Source organism: Scleropages formosus, chromosome 9, assembly GCF_900964775.1.
Source record: "Scleropages formosus chromosome 9, fSclFor1.1, whole genome shotgun sequence".
Classification (NCBI taxonomy): Eukaryota; Metazoa; Chordata; class Actinopteri; order Osteoglossiformes; family Osteoglossidae; genus Scleropages; species Scleropages formosus.
In genome coordinates, this window is record NC_041814.1 from 26,678,096 (window position 1) to 26,697,639 (window position 19,544).

Genomic DNA, 19,544 nt, shown 5'->3' on the forward strand with positions numbered 1-19,544 from the left:
GGTACTGCTCTGAAGTCGTGGAGCTCGCAGGTCTCCTCCGTCTGGTAGGTTCCTCACCTCACCTGGACCTACAAACTCACAGCTGATAATGGCCAGGTAACGTTCCGATTTCACTTGCTGAAATACTTATATTTGGTCATTTCTTTTCTTAGTCCTAAGAGTTCAGTGACACGCACACTCATTGGCCATTTTATTAGGAACATCAAGCCAGTACTCTCTGGAGAGCATTTTACTTTCAGAAGAGCATGAATTTAGTAACAAGGTGCAGGACACAGTTCACAAGGTTCTTGGTCTGCAGTAGACCCTAACCTAATCTGTGCCAAGAAAACATTTCTCACACATTACACTACCCCTTCGGTCAGTAGCCTTGACTGAATGCAGGCTGAATCCATAATTCATTCTTTGACTTTGGCATCAGCATGTTCCAACTAACCTCACCTCCAGCTTCACATCTTCTGATGCTGTAGCACATCTGCTTCGGGGTAGGATGAGTTATGCATTCTGAGATAACCTTCTGCACCTCACCGCTACTGAGCTGGTATTTGCTGACCTGGGGTACAATAGCTTTCACACATCTTGCCGTTCTCCTCTGCTGTCTCGTCTGCTTTGTGCGTAAATGGCTAGGAGTACTGCGTAAAATGTAAGTGGCCTTTCAGTGTAATTATACAAGGCTAAGATATGATTTTTGTAGGTGTAAAAGTGGAGGTTGCAGCAGTCATGTACAGTCCTGTGAAGCAGCTCTCCTATTACAGCTATTAAAAATATGTTCAAGCAAAACTTAAACCAAAACTGTCACTTTTGGCTGTGTGAGACATTTTCTAAAAATACATTTACATTCATAATAGTATAATTATGCCTCAAATCATGATTGATATGCACCACACCTAATGCCATTACATCTCCCCACACTGGATTGTGTGAACCAGTGATTGATGGAAAAGCTAGTAAAACACACTAGTCGTCTTATAGTTATGACTACGAATAAATGATTTAATAGGTCAAGATCCCAAATGGGGAAACCGGTGACTAAATCTATGAGGCATTTTTGCACGATTGAGGTACAGCTCTTCTGTCACCATCCTGCCAGCCAGGAGGTTGGGTGGTGTGAGTCTCAGTCAACACTCCTTAAAAGTCAACAGCTCAGCACAGAGATGATGGCACAAGTTCTCGAAGTAGCCCGTGCGAAATGGTACTTGGTTATGATTTAAAATGTTGCTTCCCCAGCCCTTGGCAGAAGTTCTGCTCCTGTTTTTACATTAGAGCTTCCCCCCATCCCAACATACTCTGCTCTAATCCAGTACAGGAGCCAAAGCTTTTCCTGGAAATACTAACGAGGCAGTAAAAATCTATGGATATATCAGCGGACACATGCTCTAACATGAGTGTCTCAGTGTGTGACAAAGTGAAAACAAGAAGAACATGAAAACTCCAGATGGCAGACACTCCAGCTAGGATACCGAAAGGTCCAAGCGACTATACTACCAAACCACCCACAGTTAGTAATGATTTGCTTATTCATTCCTTAGCATGTTATTCAGGTTATGCTTGCAGTTGTGTTTATAAAGCAGGTTTAGAGAATTATAGCCCTCGTGATCCTGGAGACTGGTTTGCTTTCTAGTTGAATCTTTGCTTCCAAAATTTTTTTTTTTTTACTAATAAATGGTATGATTCACATTGAAGTTAATGCATCAGGCTAAACTACTACCCATCTTTTTTGTTCCTGGATTTTGTAGTAATAAATGCAGCATATTCCCTTTGTCAGATTTAGAGTATTTGAGGGCTGGTAACTACTATGGAAATTATTCCTTGATCTAACATCCCATTTAAGACAACTGAACAATGATTGTCTCAACATGGGAAATGTGAGGGGGTGGAAAAGTAAAAAGCTATACAGGAAAGAAAACCCATATCTCCTCTGGACCAAGAGCAGAATCTGACCATCTCTGCTCTAAATAAACACAGTAGGAGAGCTGAGCAACAAGGAATAATAGAACATTTTGCAACACCATTAATTACTGGTATGTTATCATAATTGAAGTAAAACCGCAACAGGAATAATTACAGATGCGGCTTAAAATGAATTACATGTTGCTGAAGTATATCATTTTCATTTATAAACATGCAAATAACCTTGACAAAGATTCACATTTTAAAAAGTTAAAAGAAAAATGTATTTTTTTAAATGTACATTTTAGTGCAACATCACCTGCTTCATTTGGAAAATAAAATTTACAGCAATTAACATTGCAGGCCTCACAGAAAAGTAATAAAATGAAAACAGAAAAACAAAAAAGATTAAGATGTTTTTCTTCTTTTTTCCATGTTGTTAGAAGCTTCCGAGCTGAAAAGACAAAAATGTGTTTACTTACTAGAGTGAAGGCGAGTATTTTTTTTTTTTTATATATATATATATATATATATATATATATATATATATATATATATATATCACTGTCCTCCTCCCTCTTCTGGGTTGGATAACTCCACCATGCAGAAGAAAACGACTTTCACATACAATGCACTTACATTAATGATCTCATCTCACGGCGCGGCCGTTTTGGGGTTATTTCAGAAGGTGGCACTGGTGCTGACCGTTTCATCCCAGAATCACTGGACATTCTATTGTTTTGTGGTGTACCTGGAAAGGAAAAAATGGCAGGGGAAAAACAAAATTAGGCACATGCTCTATCTAGCACGTATTCCAACTAGTTCAATAGCACAAGCATCAGCCAACAAAAGAACTAAAGGAAGAGGTTGCTGGCAGCAGTACCAAGTTTTTTCTCTATTTCCATCAGCTGCTTCTCTTGTTCCATCATCTCCTTCTCATTCTGCAACATCTCAGGCGAATGCATTTTAGCCTGGTGGACATCATAGTCCTTCTGCACCTTCATACGCTCGGACACTGCCAGACGGTACTGCTGCAGATGATCTACCAACAGTCACGTGGAAGAGAGTCACAAAGTACAACACACAAATGGAACTGACCGTGTTGGACGGTCAGGATAACATGGGATGTACTGGTCAACAGCTGGCACTGAACAAGAGTTTGCAGACAATTTATATTAGTTTTTTTTAGTGATTTCAAAGTAATCTAGGTAAAGTTTCTAAGATGTCTTCCAAAGCATTTCCATATTATAGCTATATTCAGATTTTTACAGACACAAATCAAAGGCAGTCTTAAGCCGTCATTGATTGTGATTTAGTAGTAAAGATGACAGTTATGACCTGGTTAGATGCCAACAGACTTCTAGTCCCAACTGCGTTCTTAAGTTCAAGAGCAAGTGTACTTCTCAGTGCAGAACTGGCTATAAAACCTGAAAAGCCACTATCAAGGGCAGACTTACCTATTTGACTGCGGAGGGTATGGTACTGTTTTGGGAGTGGAGCGCCGAATACTTGACCACGCAACTTTTCGATGGGCGGGGCCTTGTTTTGAAGACCCCCAAACTTCCCGTTACTGCGCACTCGCTCACCTTGCCTCGTCAGTAGTGTGGGACACTGCACTTTGTTCTGTATGACCTGAACAAAGCAACAAATAAATTTACATTTATATTACTCTTAATTTTACAACAGGAGCCTTTTATGCACTGCAAAATGACAGATTTATTGCTGAATGACTTATTACAGTTTAGGCCAGAATGACATGCAGCACTAACCGCCTTTCGGTAGTGGTTTGCAGCATCCAGGTTGTCTATTAGAATAGTATCTCCCAGAAGATTGCCGAAGACTGAAAAGAACAGCAAGCTGCCATTAAAACACCATAACAGCTAGATGATAGGACCCCCCCCCCCCCCCCCAAAAAAAAAAAAAAAAAAAAAACACCCAAGGCACACCTCTGCTCCCAGGAAGGGGTGAATAATAAGCCTTTTGATGGAAGAACATAAACAACATGCTGGTTATGATCATCTCCACAGATCAGGTTATTATGGCTCCATTATCCTTCGGTAGGAATAGTGGCTGAGCACAGTAGATGAAGGCACTGAATGTAGCAGCTTGTTTATTACTGGCCATGAGATGGCAACCAGAAGGAATTCCATATGGAAGCATTTATCCCACAGCTTGATGTGCAGGACACTTGGGGGGGTCGGGCAACACTCAAATCACAGCAACAGGCTAGGTCTCCGTCTGCTGGAGGGTCACGATGTTCACAGGTTTTCCATCAGCCTGATAAGTTAAGCACCAGACTACTGAGTTGCTTTACATACAATTTATTCCTATAACCAAAGCACACGATACTGCATTACTAGTTAACACTATTTTTGTTTGCCAGAAACTATTTTACCTTCACATTCAGCATTTGGCTAGTTTGATCAGGAAATCAGGCACTTGTGGGTTGTTTTTCTTTCTCTGTTCTGTCCAGTCTGTCCCACACAAGCACTACCCAAGTGTGCTCAAACTTTTGACTGGTGCTCGAAAATGCTCTCTCAGTTCCAGGAAGAGCGGGAAACCTTGCTGAAACTACAGCACACAAGAACCCTGAACAGAGACTTTCATGGTATGGTATTCATAGTGTCGGTTGGACTGATCCTCCACACGAAGGTTGGTTACTCCCAGTGACATCCATCCCTTTGGGGAAACTTACCTGTATGACAGCTTTCAACATGATGGGGAAAAATGAGCAGGTCACGGGCGAACACGGGGTTTCCGATAGCCGGGAAACTGCTTGGCCCTTTTATGTGGGGCAGTGGCCTGTGAAGCAGAAGAAAGACAACACAGAGTTAGCAAAACTAATCAGCATAAGTGAAGGAAGACACTGAGTATGAACAGGGTGGACAGTTTCAGCCAGCTGTGGGTGTGGAAAACCCAGGGACACAAAAGTACAAGTTATCCTTATCTGAACGCTCGCAATCCGAATAACCGCCAAAATGACTTGCAAAAAGTTTTACCCAAAATTCACTCTTAGTAGAACCTGCTAGAATGAATCCGAAAAAATGTCTAAGTATGTGCCAGCGAACATGTTTAAGTTGTGCACGAGTGCGGATAAGAGGATGTAGACAGAGCTGAAGTCGTACCTCAGCTGTTCTCCCGATAGGATCATGTCTTGTGCTCTAAGGGTAAGTAACCATTCTTTAAAAATTCTTGTATACTTCATTTTGCTAGGTGTTATTTGCACGTTTAACATTATTTCATTGCTTATTGCATACACAATGTGTCCGATATTGTACAATATTGTAGTGTAATACACTCAAACATACCCACTAATGAATTAAAATGTTAAGTTGGGTAATAATGTAATAAGTCAAACTTTTAGCTTTTTCCATTCAGTTTTGTTAAATTAATCATACTTTTGGTGTTAGGTCATATGTGTCAGTTTTTAGAAAAAATATTCCACATTCTTTAAATTAGCAAATTCTGGTGAATTTTGACGCCGGGTTCCAAGCACTGAATACTCCAGTACTTTTTAGGATCTGTTGCTTTCTATGTTTTGGTACTCTCTAGAATGTTCTGGTGCCTTCCAGAATCTTCCAGTGACTATAAAGTACCAAACTAAAACAGACTACAAGAACTATTAGTATTTTTGTAAATCAGTAAACTTTAAGTAATCATCATCAGCAGGAAAATCGACACAACTAAGAACTTTGAAAAATTTTGTTGCGTTGTGTAACTGGCATTTTAAATGATTTATAATCAAAATCCTTGGTGATAATAGGTATTTAAGAGTGTTTAGAGATACAGACATGCATCACTTGATGACGGGGACACAATATGAATAATGCGTCGTTAGGCGATTTCATTATTGTGTGAACCTCGTAGAGTGTACTTCTACAAACCTACATGGTATAGCCTCAATGCAGTGAAGAGATGTGGTAAACAAGATTTGACGCTGCTGCCTGCATAACACAGCATACTGTTTTACAATAAATTTTAAAAGTAGAAAGAGTACAATAAAACAATAAAAGGTACAGTAAATACTGTTTTATGTAACAGGTGTTTATAATCATTATCAAGTATGTACTATACATAATTGTATGTCCCTTACAGCCATTCCCTGACATACATCCGAGTTCCGTTCTGACTGACCAGTCGGATATTGAAATGCACGCAAGTCGGACGTATGTTAGCATGGCATGTAGAAGTCGTATACCTGTACAACATTATCTTACTCAATTTCAATCATGATTATCTTTTTTTAATGCTTAAGCAGCTGTCACGACCATGCCGACACCTCAACCAGCAGCACCTGGCTCTGATTAAGCACCTGAGTTCAATCAGAGCACTCAGCTATAAAACACACTTCTCAGCCTCTTCCCAGTTGCGAAATCTCATTTGAGACAATTGTCCAGTCTGTGCTCTCCAACCTACCTCGCCATTCACCTGTCCCCGACCACGAGAACAAGTGTAATCCCTTGGTTCTGAATAAACAATCCTGCACTTGTGTCCAGCCTTCTCCGTGTCCTCTTCTCCATGACACCAGGTTATCGTCTGACAATAACTATTGTACGCACGCAGCTGTTAGCACTGGCGGACGTATGACTAAGCGTAATTTTTATACTTTTTTTTTTTTGAGTGTATGTACGGATTGGTGTATGTTGCATAAGTCATAAGCAGGGGAGAGGTTGTATTTTTATATGACTGACAGTACAGTAGGTTTGTTGATACAAACATGTAACGCGTTGTGCTACGACATTATGACAGCTAAGACGTCGCTATCCATTAAGAATTTTTAAGCTCCATTATAATCTTATGGGACCACTATTGTATATGCAGTCAGTCGTTAAGCAAAATGTCATTAAGTGGCACATGACTATTTTGTAAAAATTGGTTGGTGTTTTGCGATGGGCTGGGAATGCCTTATTAACTTTTCCTCATTTAAAATAATATGCGGTCCCCCTATCCGAAAACACGCTACCCAACATTCGGGGGCGGATGCTTCTAAAAACTTAGAGCAACGGTTCCTATTAAACATACCTCTAACACTGAACAAGCTGGATGACTGACACACACACACACACACACACACACACACACACACACACACACACACCACCTGAACTGCTTGTCCCATACGGGGTCACGGGGAGCCGAAGCCTAACCCGGCAACACAGGGCGTAAGGCCGGAGGGGGAGGGGACACACCCAGGACAGGACGCCAGTCCGTCGCAAGGCACCCCAAGCAGGACTTGAACCCCAGACCCATCAGAGAGCAGGACCCGGTCCAACTCACTGCACCACCGCGCCCCTCCAAGCTGAATGAACCGTAACTAAATTTTCCTTCTGGAGCAACCATTCAAATGGTTCTGCTAACCTCTTAAAACAAACTTTGCCAGACTAAACAGAGGACAGGTTTTCAGTCTCCCAATCCCAGCATGCACCTGTTGTTCCTCCACAAGACCGAGTCCAGGGGCATCACCTGCTGCCTGCCCTGGGTGTAGTCGTAGATCTGCCGGGCAGCCGCGGTGTTTCGGGTCACTACACAGTCCATGTCCCCAGACAGATGCCAGGAAATTACCTGGGCAGCATCGTTGTCTTCAACCAAGGCCAAGTGGGCCACCTGAAGGGAGAGGAATGTGATAAATAGGCATTCACGGAAGTGTGATCCATGTTGGGATGCAAGTGACCAAATGTTTCACTTCCACAAATCAATGTAAAACATGCTTTTAAACCAGGTCTACATCCTTACAGGTTTAAAAATTGACTTTAATTTCAATGTTTAAGTTCTCATCTGTGCCTGAAAAAGTTTAATTTTGTGTGCTCTAATGTCCTTTTCCACCTTTTAGCAGCAGCGCAATCAACAGGAGGAGGAGCACAGCTCAGGTTGGAGTATAATTCATGGTGGTACAGCACACATTCCAGGGAGAAAAGAAGTTCCAATGTTGCCACACCACACCAAACTGACATCAAGAGGTGCAGCCCAGAGGATCCAACCATGGTCAGCAGAGTTTCTCCTTAAATGTCATACATTGCAGTTGGAGCTCCTGGGTGGCTTGTCCATTAACCCTCAATATAGGTATCCTTGAGAATATGAACTGAAGACATATTTAAAGATGTCACAACTATGGCCACTCCATATAGTTATCTCCCACAGAAAAGGGAGTCAGACTGTGAGATGCCGAAGAGCTACTACTCACTGACTGACATGTTGGAATATTGTTGGCAGCATTCAGCTTTCACCTCTGTAACCCAACACTTAGTCAGCCTGAACTCACTGCTGCATCCCACAGGGGAGACACGTACCTTTCCGAGCACATCTGGGTTGGTCCTGAAAACATGGGATAGAACAGGGATGGAGCAGGTCCGCCTGGGCTGCTTCAGGATATTCTCCTGTTCTGTCTTCTTCTGCACAATGAGAGCATCGATGGCGTCGACCTGCAATAAGAGTAAGTACATGTTAACTTTAAACACGAGTCTCTGCAACAAATTGCTGTTAATGAAGACAAGCACAATGCTTAAGTGATTTGAAAAAGCAAAAATGCTCACAGTAGACAGTTGTGCCACATTCATATTACTCTTCCTAATTTCAGATTTCAGATACAGCTCCTTGCTGGAAGCATTCTGTAGCTGGTCTGTAGAGCAAGAATAGAATTTAAAAAAAGACGTGTAACACGTAATTTACCAGAAATTCACAATGGGATCCCAACACTGTCTTATTCATCCTCATGAAGACAAAACTTGCCTTTTAGCTCAGAGATCAACTGCTTATTGGTATCAAACACACTTTTGTAAGCCATGATGGACTGTGAGAGTCGGTCCTTCTTTTTGGTCAAAACTGCCATTTGTTCTTGATTTTTAGAATCTGTGGACACATGTTCCGACAAGAATCCTATCAGTGCAAGTTCCAGAACTTTTGCGCAGAAGTAATTTAGTGTACTTAGTTAATATGCAAAGAATTACACCAGGGATTGCAAACCTCTCTTCTGATCAGCTACAGGACATCACCACTTCCACAACTCACCATTGTAAAACATGAAAGGGAGCTCAAAAGGCTTGAGTGGGTTGTTGTCTTCAGGTACCACGGGCTGGAAGTGGAGAGAGTACTCCATGCCGTCTGTACCTGGGCAGTTCTCCATGATAGTCAGGTTCTGGAAGGGAAGCACAGACCACAGCATGTACTCAAGGCCCACTTGTCCACTAGGGTGTAAGTAGTCATCCTCGTTTAATGAGAAAGCATAATTCAACCCACCGTGACCTCAGCCTTGCCACCAGAGAGGGCAAACGACACGGTCTTGGCATTCCCTTCGAACACAGGCAGCTCCACATCCTCCTCGCTGGAGCCCCTGATAGAGACCACCACCGTGCCATCCAGGTGGGTGCCTGCTGGGTTTTTGTACTTGTCCTGTGATTAAAAGTACGTTTCTCAGATTCGCATCTAAAGACAGAGGTCCTTTAATGTGATGAAAATCATTTGGCTCATACTAGAACAGTCCCATACCATAATGGGCATAAACACGCCAACGTGTCAGCTAAACAAATGTAAAAGTGGACACGTGTTGTGGACATGATTGAGAGGCAGGAGAGCTGCAAAACTAAGCAAGGGCACCAGCTAAGAAAAAGGCATGATGCTCCCTGTGGTTGAGACTCAAAACCACTGATTTAGCCAAGACAGTTAGATCAGCACCATATCACATGTGTGCATTAAATCTGTAACTTACATTTCTCCTCACGACGACATGGAGCTGCTTACCATGATTACAAGGGTCAGGCTCTTAAAGAGGGTCCGACTCTCAACGGAGAGTATGTTAGAAACCACTGGGGTAGGGGGCTGGGAATCTGGCATTAATTTCTCTGGAACGTTGGGCACCACGTTTATGACAAACTATAAACAGCATAGAGAGAATCACAGCACACCAATGAAGGGGGTGGAGAAAAGTGGCTACTATGTATGGATCTAATTAAAAATAATAACAACAAAAAAACCTTAAACCATGTAGCATATGCTCGTTCACATTAGTAGGTTTAAAATTTGAGTCAATGAATGTACATTTGCAATTACTTATGAACCATAAACTCCAAATCTTGAAAACATCTCCCTAACTGGACTTTAGCCCAACAGTCCAAAAACTGAAGCCTTTGAGCTTAACAGTATTAATATATTTCTTTGCTTAGCCTGTCGGTAAGGCAGGGTAATTTACACAGCAGTTCTACAGGAGCAACTGTCAGGCTAAAAGTCATCTGCTGTAGTGCTCTGTAGCTCAAAGCTAAGAATATCATATGTGTATCAGAAACATACTGTATGTGAGACAAATGTTGCACAAAAATAAACACAAAAACATGCTTTTGAAGTATTGTATGCTACAGGTAAAATCATCTATTAAACAAATATATGAATGTTGAGTTTGAGGCAAAACCAACCTGATCACTCCAAAGCCCTTTCGTTTTGTCCAAACAGAAAAAAAACTGAATTTTGTAGTTTCCCACATGTTCTGGGATGATTTTGTCTCTAAACAAAGAAGGGAAAGCAAAATTATTAAATGGAAATATAAAGAGAAATAAGCATTTTAGGACTTGTCACTGTGTTGGGTGGAATTTTAATATCGTTTACAAGAACATGAGACAAATCTTTCAGAATATAAACTATACTGTGGAACTTCTATTTGTCTACATTATAAGTCTAAATTATCTGTATTATAGGTCTAATACTATTTGTATTACATGCAGTTTCTGAAAATGTCTCATTTCCATCAAATTAGTTTCTACAAAAATTAATCAGTACATAATTTGTATCCGAATATTATTTTGGGTAGTGATTACAATTTATATGGCAGTAGTAATAAAATGACTCACTCTGGATAGTAAAATCCAACATACTAAGAAATCGATATTACTAAAAGTCCTAGGAAGGAGACTGGACGTATCCCAGGGAGGCTTCCTGTACAAATACTGGGAACAGGTATGGTTTTCGAAAAAAGTGGACTAAATTATGAAACAGGGCTGACTTATTGAGTGTAACACGTAGAAGCCCTTCTAAATTGTTCTTCCTGTACTGTGAATTACAGCATACCCAGCCAACATGTGGACAATTAACGTAAAGATATTTTCCCAGTGACTGTACCTCCCTTCAGCATGAACAGCATTAACTACAGTAGAGAAAGACAGAAAATAAGATCAGGAGATTCACAATTTAAATGTACCGGAAGTAGAAAGTATCATCCCTCTCAGTTTCCTTGGGTTTACTGCACTTCAGCGTTTCAGCCTAAAAAAGGAAATGTCCATTGTTTATAACAAAGGCAGTATGACAGTCTCAGCTAAAAAATATTAAGAAACAAAAGGCAGAAGCAACACTGTAACCCAGAGTCAAAACCACCCAATCAATTTTTTAATAAATTGACATCTTACAAACATAGCTGGGACTAGGAACCTGTTCATATCCCTCTAGTCACCCTTTAAGTCAAAATCAATAACTACAATAATTATGTCCCTCTATTTATGGATTAATATCTTTAGAAGTCTTTGAAATAACTATAACTGAAATATACTTTCATTTTCATATTTTTATTAACTTTGAGGTACATTAATATTAAAACCAATTTAAAATGACTGGAAATAAAAACTCCCCAAAAACTCCTGTTCGATGGCAACTGTCAGCTGATTCAAGGCATAAATATGTGAAATGTTCAACTTCTTATTGATCAACACTCAGAAACACCAGACATGAGACAAACACTGTGGAGGTAAATGTGTTTTACTGCCGAGTGATCTAGTGACTGACTATAAAATAAATAAATAAATAAATAAATAAATAAATAAATAAAAGGTTGAGTTTGCTTTGCAGCAAACTGAAATAAGTAAACAGATTTTAAAAAAATGCAATAAAAGAAAAATAAAAAGGAAGATGTTTGTATCCTTACATTCTTAACACAAGGACCTAGCACACTCCCACTCTTCTGCAAGAGGTACTCACCCCCCCGGGTGGTTTGTTCCCTGACCCTTCGCCCTTCCACAACATCATGGACATGGATGCAGGGTTCAGGTTCCTTATGTTGCTGCCCTCCTCAGACACCACCGTCACAGAAAACACTGGTGGTTCCACCAGCAGAGGAAGGGAGAGAGGGAGGGGGAGGAGGAGAGAAAAAAAAAAAAAAAATTCAATCACCATTGGTGCCACACAGTGTTAGAGTCTGATTCAGAACCAAAACGACCACACTGCCAACCATGTACATGTGAAGAATGTAGAACCAATGCTGTGGACTGGAACCAGACAGGTGAAGACCCACCGGTGAGGACCCCTCCAGCAGGATGCACGGCTTCTGAATCATAGCTCACAGCAAGCTTGATGGGTTTGTTGGGGTCTGGGAGTACCTTCACTTTTACCACTGGCCCCGGAATGGGCTGGCGGTTTAGGGTGCCTTTGAACTCCAGTCCATAGTCCCCACTACAAGGGGAGAAGACATGATTAAACTCAGCAGGATGTGTCCAATTAGCTGGGCGTCGCTTATACACCACTGAGGCAACCTAGCAACACACACACAAGACTCTTAAGGAACATCTAAGAGAAACATCAAGTCTGACATGTGAAAGATGCCCAACCAGGATTACTGCAGCAAAACTGAAGAAAGTTTAGAATCATCTGCATGGTGGTTAGAGCTGCTGCCTTTGGACCCAAGAGTTGCAGGTTCAAATCCACTTCTAGCTATAGTGTCCCTGAGCAAGGTACTTACCAAAATTGCTCCAGTAAAATTAGTCAACTATGTAAATGTGTAATAAGTCGCTTGGGGGGAGTCAGCCAAATAAATAAATAAATAAATGTGAACTTAAGTTTGCTGAGCAAGTGTGGTTTGTACAACATAGTGATCAATTTAGTTTGCCTTTCAGGCCAGTACTCTAACCATCTGTAGAGAACCTGAGTTATTGTAAAGCATGTTTACGCATGACAGCTCCAGGAAGTCAAAATCACATCTGATTCCTGGGGACAAAACTCACTTTGCTGCTGTCACTTGTTTCACAATGAAACTTGCTTTTCCCTCTGCATCAACTGACTGTGATGCAGCTGACAGTTTAATCTGAAAAAGGACAAAAACAGTTACATTTAGGACTAAAACTGAAAATGTTCATTTATATTTCAACTGGTGACTTTTTACTGCCTTTGTTATAGATACCAAGTTTTTTTGTGCTCTGGTTAGTTGCATCATTTACACCTTATATAACCTCACATATTGGTGTCAGTTTTGACAATGCATTATTTTGCACTGAGCAGTATAAATGGTTAAACCATAAAATCCACAGTGAATCCCTGTGTTATGAATTTCCCAGTTTCAGCCATTCAAATAATTTGTTCATGAATGTATTTGTTCTCGTCCCATCAAAAATTCGTTGAGTTAATGTCATCTACGTTTCAGCATCCAGCCATTAGCTGACAGCAAAATTCACCCAAGTACCATGTGTATATAGTCTCTGCCTAAAAGATGGTAGGGAACATGCAATGCCCCACCTTCAGGTCTGGTGTGGAGGGCTTCAGGGATATGGTGGCCTTTGGGTCAGGGGAGGGATTTCCCCATTCGTCACACAGCTGAACCACCAGTGGCTTCTCTAGGTCCCTCCCATTAAAAACCTGCAATGGCTTTGGAAACAAAGAAAAATCAACCTGTCGATTCCTGCTTTTGTACCCATAAGGGACTGGTTTCCAGAATGTGAACCAAAAAGAAGTCAGAAATGTGATGATAATGATGATCGTCAAAACCACCAACATTAACAACGTCATTAGCAACTTCACTGTCAATGCCAATTCCAACATCACCATCATCAACTGAGCTGTTATTCTGAGGAAGTCTGAGATGGTGAGATATACCTCCTCAGGTGCATCCACAAGTTGAACCTTCTTTGGAGGGCCTGGGCTCACATTAATGCGCAAGCACTCAACGAACTCCCTCCATGCCAGGCACAGCTCCCGAGGGCCTGGTTCTCCGGGAAGGAAGCGGACTCCCCGGATGATGATGGACTGCGTGCACTCCTGGATCAGGGATGCAGCACACAAAACAGACATTAGCACTTTAAAGGTCTCTAAGTGAGCTGGTGAACAAAATCTACTGCCAGATTAATTTTCAGTACACTGGTTCCTCACTTTTCAAACACAATTGGGATCAGAAGTCAAACATTTGTTCAGGAGCAAAAAGCCACTTTTATCACTGCTTCACAATCAATGTGACCCATGTCAAAAAAAAAAAAAAAACCCCCAAACAATGAAATTGTTGGACCTGCTTAAACTCCCCTTCACTGTGTTTACAGCATGTGCCTGATGTTCCTGAATGTTAATGATTAGTCAGAAGATTCAGACCTCCCTTGATTTTTTTTTTTGCTGCTTAACAGCATTAAATTTAAAATGACTGAAAATAAAAATGTTGCCTCCACAACCTCCTATGTAATTCTTATTACAGACTCATTCATCACACGAAAATGTGCAATATTCATAATCTCCTTACTGATCATAAACATTCAGGAACACCAAGCACAAGCTGTAAACACTGTGAAAGACTAATTACGGAGGTCCAATACTTTTGTTTTGGTCTTTTCTTGGCACGGGTCACATTCATTTTGCAACAAGAATTGCAGAGAAGTGAAGAAAATCTAATCAAAATTATTGTTTTTTGTAAAAATGAATGACTAATGTGAGGAGCGGGTGCAACTGCATAAAAAGTACGTTGCAATATGACACAGATGTTTTTCCTTACTTCCCATGAGATTTTCAAAGCCGATTTATCCAGACCATCTGCAGACACTCCAAGAGAGTTCACACAAGCAGATGTCAACGTTTGAGTCTTGTTGCCATACTGATCCACGATGTCCAACACTACAAGAGGGGGGAAAAAGAGAAAAAAAAAAAAAGTTTCACAGCTTATGGAAGAACTGGAATCATAAATATTCCCTCATGCTCAAATAAAATGGCTTTTAAACAAAAAGGGAAAGATCACAAAGAGATGAAGAGGTTTTTAAGCTCCAGTCCCTTTGTGAACGTAGGTTATGCCAAAAAACTCACAGATGTCCCCGGGAAGCTCTTCGCTCATCTGCACGGACGTGATGGATTTCCAGGTAGCCTTCATGCGCTTCGGTTCGTCTGGGTGCGGCCTGCAAGGCACAGGGGATCGACAGCGATACCTTGACAATCTCACAGTTCATTGGAAGGCTGTCTGCACTCGAGCACCAAAAATAAAGGAATTCAACACTGGAACTGCGGTGGGCTATAATACGAGATTACTCATTTCAGCTAGGAAGAGCGGGTGGAGCAGTGGTTAGAGCTGCTTTCTTGCACTCAAAGAACTCGGGTTTGAATCCCACCTCCTGCTGTCATACCCTTAATAAAAGGTACTTACCCTGAATTTAACATGAAATTGTAAAAATGGCTCTGCAATATAAATGGCTAAATAATTTTAGGTGGTTTAACATTTTAAACTACTTTGGAAAAAAGCATCAGTTAAATTAATAAGAAAAGAATTAACCAAACTCAAACTACAAAGTGCAGCACAGCAGGTTATGCTTGTGCTCCATAGCTCCTGAGCTTAGCTTTTGAATTTCACTCTGTGTGTGTGTGTAACTTGCATATTTTCCCTTAGAACATGTGGGTTTCCTCCAGGTGCTCTGGTTTTCTCTCACAGCCCAAAGACATGTGTTTCAGGTGATGCGGTGACTCTAAACTGCCTTTAGTGTATGTATGAATAAATGAATGTATGTGTGGTTGCCCTATGATGAAGTTGTGCCCCATCCAGGGTGTCCTTACACCTTATGATTCTTGGCTAGAATCCGGACCACATAACCCCAACTTGGACAACTTTTATTGATAATGGATAGATGGATCTATGTTAATCTCTATAAAGGAACATGGCTTTCACACTTCCCCTAGACTGGAGGTGGATGAACCACCTTGGTGCCTGAAAGGAAAGCAGAGTCACGTGAAACAGTGGTTGACCTACATAATGGTGAAGGAGCATGCCACAGACACATTCCCATCCTGGTAGGTCACACTGTAATAGTGTTCATCCTTCACCACTGTAGGGACAGGGACATCTGGCAGCTTCCCCTTCTCTAGTTCCTTACTGCTTGCTTTCCAGTTCACCTGAAAGGTGACATACAGGTAAAGGGAAGGAAAGAAACTGCTGAACAGACATTTGTTGTTTTCAAGTGTTGTGGGTTAAACAGTGAACTCCAGTCTCAGCTCTGCGTTGCTCCCCAAACCTTGATTTTCTTCCCCAGGGCAGTGGTGATGGGCACTGGGCGGTCAGCCTCGTCGAATACGCGATAGTACAGGTTTTGCAGGATGTCCCCTGCGGTCCAACCAATCTTCTCCCCGTCCTTTAGTGCGATGATGCCGTCCTCTTGTTGACTGAAGACCTCCAGCCTGGCCACTCGACCACTGGGGGTGACCCTTATCTTCCGTTCCACTGGCGCCACTGCTGTGCAGCTCTGTTGGGGGTGGGTGGCAACACCATTAATCTGAGATTCTGAAGAGAAACTCTTTTGGAAGAGACTTCCAAACAGGAAACATCAGCTTGGACATCAGCGACAACGGAATGCTGGGAAGGGCAGAAGAGAGTGGCACATGACTCACAGGTATGTCAAACTTTGCTGTCACGACCTGATCTGCCCTCAGGTTCTTCAACCACAGCGGCTTGTCTGTGAAGAGTCCTGTCCCTGTGTTGCTGCAGTCAACTGCATCCATGGGCAGGTCAGGGGCACCTTGGAACTGCCGAAACACGCACCCAGTTATCGAGAGGCCCAAAATCCTAACCCCGCTACAGGAACGCAGAGGACAAACGAAAGCTAACCTACATCAGTGGACCAATAAAATAACAGTTAACCAGAACACTGCAGGTTCCAGTACAGGGGGGTGTCCCAGCTGTACTACACTTACCGTATGTAACATTGCAAACCTGAATTTCTACAGCAAAATACCCAGCTGTTATTTGTTCCTTTCACTGGCACTGTTCTTCATATGCAACTTACAACTATTTACTCATTTATACATGATAGTAATTTTACTCAGTTTAGGGTAAATGCCTATATCAGGGGTGCTGCAGAAAGACATGGTATTTGAACTTATGTCAGTTCCCCTAAACTGATTGTTATAACTGGGACACCTTACATTTACATACATTTAGCAGACACTTTTCTTCAAAGCGACAGACCAGAAAACTGATCTTGGGGCTGTGAGATTTCCAGTAGCTCACCCTATATTTTACTGATTGGTGAAAGAATTATATTAAAATTCAAAAAAAGAGGAAAAAAACCTGTATTATGGTGACTCATAATGTGCGCACACACAATGTCTACAACTGCTTGTCCTGAGCGGAGTTGTGGCGAGCTGGAGCCTAACCCAGTAACACATGGCGCAGGGCTGAAGGGGGAGGGGACATACCCTGGAAGGGACGCCAGTCTGCTGCAAGGCATCCCAAGCAGGACTCGAACCCCAGACCCACCAAAGAGCAGGCCCCGGCCAAACCCGCTGCGCCACCATATATATGTGCGTACATGTAATGTGCGATGGTAAAAATGGTGCTACTGGTCTAAGTGATTGTACTTTGTGTCTGCTTTCCTTCTGAAACACACTTTTGTTTCCTCCCAGCTGTACATCACTTTGGAAAAAAGCATCTGCCGAAAGAATAAATACACTGCAGTACACCGCCTACAGTAGTGTATCCAACATTAAGTCACGCTGGACGAAAAGGCATCCGCTAAACACAACAGTATTCGTTCTTTGTCCCTCTGGAGAAGAGTGTCTGCTAAACATATAAATGTCAGTATAAAATGTGCTTAGTGCTGACAAATGACAGAAGACGTACGATGAGCCTCTCTCCTCAGCAGAGCAATCTCTAAAGAAACAAAGATCTCGTAAACTTTTCAGGCACAATTCCAGATTCCTGTGGCCCCTTCATTTCGGCAGGCGATGACATGCTGTTGATGGAAAACGCCAGTCTGCTTTTCGCACAAGAACGAAAAAGATGGGGGGGGGGGGACAATCTCAGTTTCTCTGGAGCAACAAGATGAAATGCAAACTACGTCGCTGGACCATTTCTGCCGCCTCCTGGGGCCCCATTGGCTCTAAATTGACAGCAGATTACACAGCATTTTGAGCTATCATCTCCCAATCCGATGACATGGGTTTGAATTTGCCTTCTCCTGTAGTACCCTTGAGAAAGGTACTTATATTGAATTGATACAGTAAGAACTACCCTGTTATAGAAACACATAAATCATTGTAAGACATAACACACAGGATGCTTTGGAGAAAAGTGATGAACAAGTCAAAGTTATATACTAAGACTACTGCTCTAAGACACTGGACAGCATTACTCAGACTTCACCCCCCAAACCCCCATGTGCTGCCATTGGACCGGAGGCCCATCAGGCTGAGGTGGCACCACCCTGGACCTCAAACCTTGAACCCTCGCCTGCAGGCTGTTGCATGGAGCAGCCCAGAAGCACATCCCAGCCTAATTCACCCTGCAGCCCCTGCTTTACCACGTGGATTAGTACGGCTCTGTTTCCCTTGGCTGCTTCACATGTTGGCAACACAACACAGACCCCCATCCCACCCCTCATGTAGGCGAAGTATGACGGCATTCTGAGTAAATGCTTCCTGTGGATGTGCTGCCATTCCACAGCTTATACTCTGGAATGATTGAAAACCTTTACAAGAAGGAATAAAGAATATGGAGCCACATTGTTTTTTGATGTTGCAGAGGCTGTGCTTACAAATCCAAACCACTCAAGAAAATGAGGGAAAATGGGCATAATAAACAAATCATTTAAAAATAAACCAAAGTTCAACGCTCCGGTCAAAATGAAGTACAGCATTACCTAATGAATGTATGTTAATGTGGAAGTACAACTCTGACTGTAGCCCAGTGTTACCTGGCAGCGCACAATGAGCTTGGGCTGAATTGCCACGTTCCCTGCCTCATCATGGACCTTCACGTCAAACTTGGCCGATGTCCCGTTCTCCACTACTGTTTCCTCAACATCAGGCTTGACAACCAGGGAATGCGGAGGCCCTGTGGGTTTGGGACACATCAGCCAGATGCACCACAAGTCAGCGAAAGCCATCGAACAACAACAACAACCCGTCTCCACGGGTTGGTTCTTCATAGATGCAGTTGGGCCCCATGGGAAAGCAAAATCAACAGATCCCAGGCATCTGTTCTTCCTGCTGATGTGGAGGCCAAACTATCTGCAGGTTCAGGACAGACCTCAACATGTACAGTGGGGACTCACTTGACTTAGGCACATAGATCCTACCTGGGAAGACACTTTTTTTCAGCATCTGAGTTTCCTGTTTTAATCCTGGTATGACAACCTTCACACTGTAGGCCTGTCCAGAAAGAAATTTAAACCAAGAATATAAACTTCACAATTTGGAAAACAATCAAGCCTTAATGGCACCTCTAAATTAATCCACTGAAGGTTTTGTAGGTGTTGGCAGTCTGTATAAGCCAAACTAAAGATCAAGACCACATAAAAGACACTCTATACTGAAACACTGCTATGACAGACAAAACTTAAAATTAAAACAAAATTAAACACCTCGGGGGAAAAAAAAAAATAAATAAATAAATAAATTAGAAACAGGTACAACAAGAACAACCAACTACCAAATTATCGAAAAAGTCACAGCTTAGGGGC

General features: G+C 42.0%; 1 protein-coding gene across 3 annotated transcripts in view; it reads right to left on the reverse strand.

Moving 5' to 3' along the window:
- Positions 1-2,214: 2,214 nt before the first annotated feature.
- smchd1 (structural maintenance of chromosomes flexible hinge domain containing 1) overlaps positions 2,215-19,544 on the reverse strand; it is a 35,274-nt gene continuing 17,944 nt past the window's right edge. For 2 of the 3 annotated variants that reach the window (XM_018756836.1, XM_018756835.1), the window contains 27 exons: positions 19,161-19,233; positions 18,777-18,916; positions 16,474-16,608; positions 16,101-16,328; positions 15,839-15,981; positions 14,908-14,996; positions 14,603-14,721; positions 13,723-13,884; positions 13,366-13,494; positions 12,858-12,937; positions 12,152-12,309; positions 11,839-11,954; positions 11,069-11,130; positions 10,290-10,377; positions 9,622-9,753; positions 9,121-9,273; positions 8,893-9,019; positions 8,614-8,733; positions 8,418-8,503; positions 8,175-8,306; positions 7,313-7,491; positions 4,583-4,689; positions 3,657-3,727; positions 3,345-3,519; positions 2,771-2,929; positions 2,527-2,638; positions 2,215-2,341 (listed from right to left, as the gene is read on the reverse strand). In XM_018756836.1, coding sequence (XP_018612352.1) covers positions 2,296-2,341; positions 2,527-2,638; positions 2,771-2,929; positions 3,345-3,519; positions 3,657-3,727; positions 4,583-4,689; positions 7,313-7,491; positions 8,175-8,306; positions 8,418-8,503; positions 8,614-8,733; positions 8,893-9,019; positions 9,121-9,273; positions 9,622-9,753; positions 10,290-10,377; positions 11,069-11,130; positions 11,839-11,954; positions 12,152-12,309; positions 12,858-12,937; positions 13,366-13,494; positions 13,723-13,884; positions 14,603-14,721; positions 14,908-14,996; positions 15,839-15,981; positions 16,101-16,328; positions 16,474-16,608; positions 18,777-18,916; positions 19,161-19,233 — 3,321 coding nt within the window. In that variant the 3' untranslated portion in view covers positions 2,215-2,295. Of the gene's footprint in view, positions 2,342-2,526; positions 2,639-2,770; positions 2,930-3,344; positions 3,520-3,656; positions 3,728-4,582; positions 4,690-7,312; positions 7,492-8,174; positions 8,307-8,417; positions 8,504-8,613; positions 8,734-8,892; positions 9,020-9,120; positions 9,274-9,621; positions 9,754-10,289; positions 10,378-11,068; positions 11,131-11,838; positions 11,955-12,151; positions 12,310-12,857; positions 12,938-13,365; positions 13,495-13,722; positions 13,885-14,602; positions 14,722-14,907; positions 14,997-15,838; positions 15,982-16,100; positions 16,329-16,473; positions 16,609-18,776; positions 18,917-19,160; positions 19,234-19,544 lie in introns of those variants that run through there. The other variant, XR_001966324.1, reaches the window with a different exon arrangement.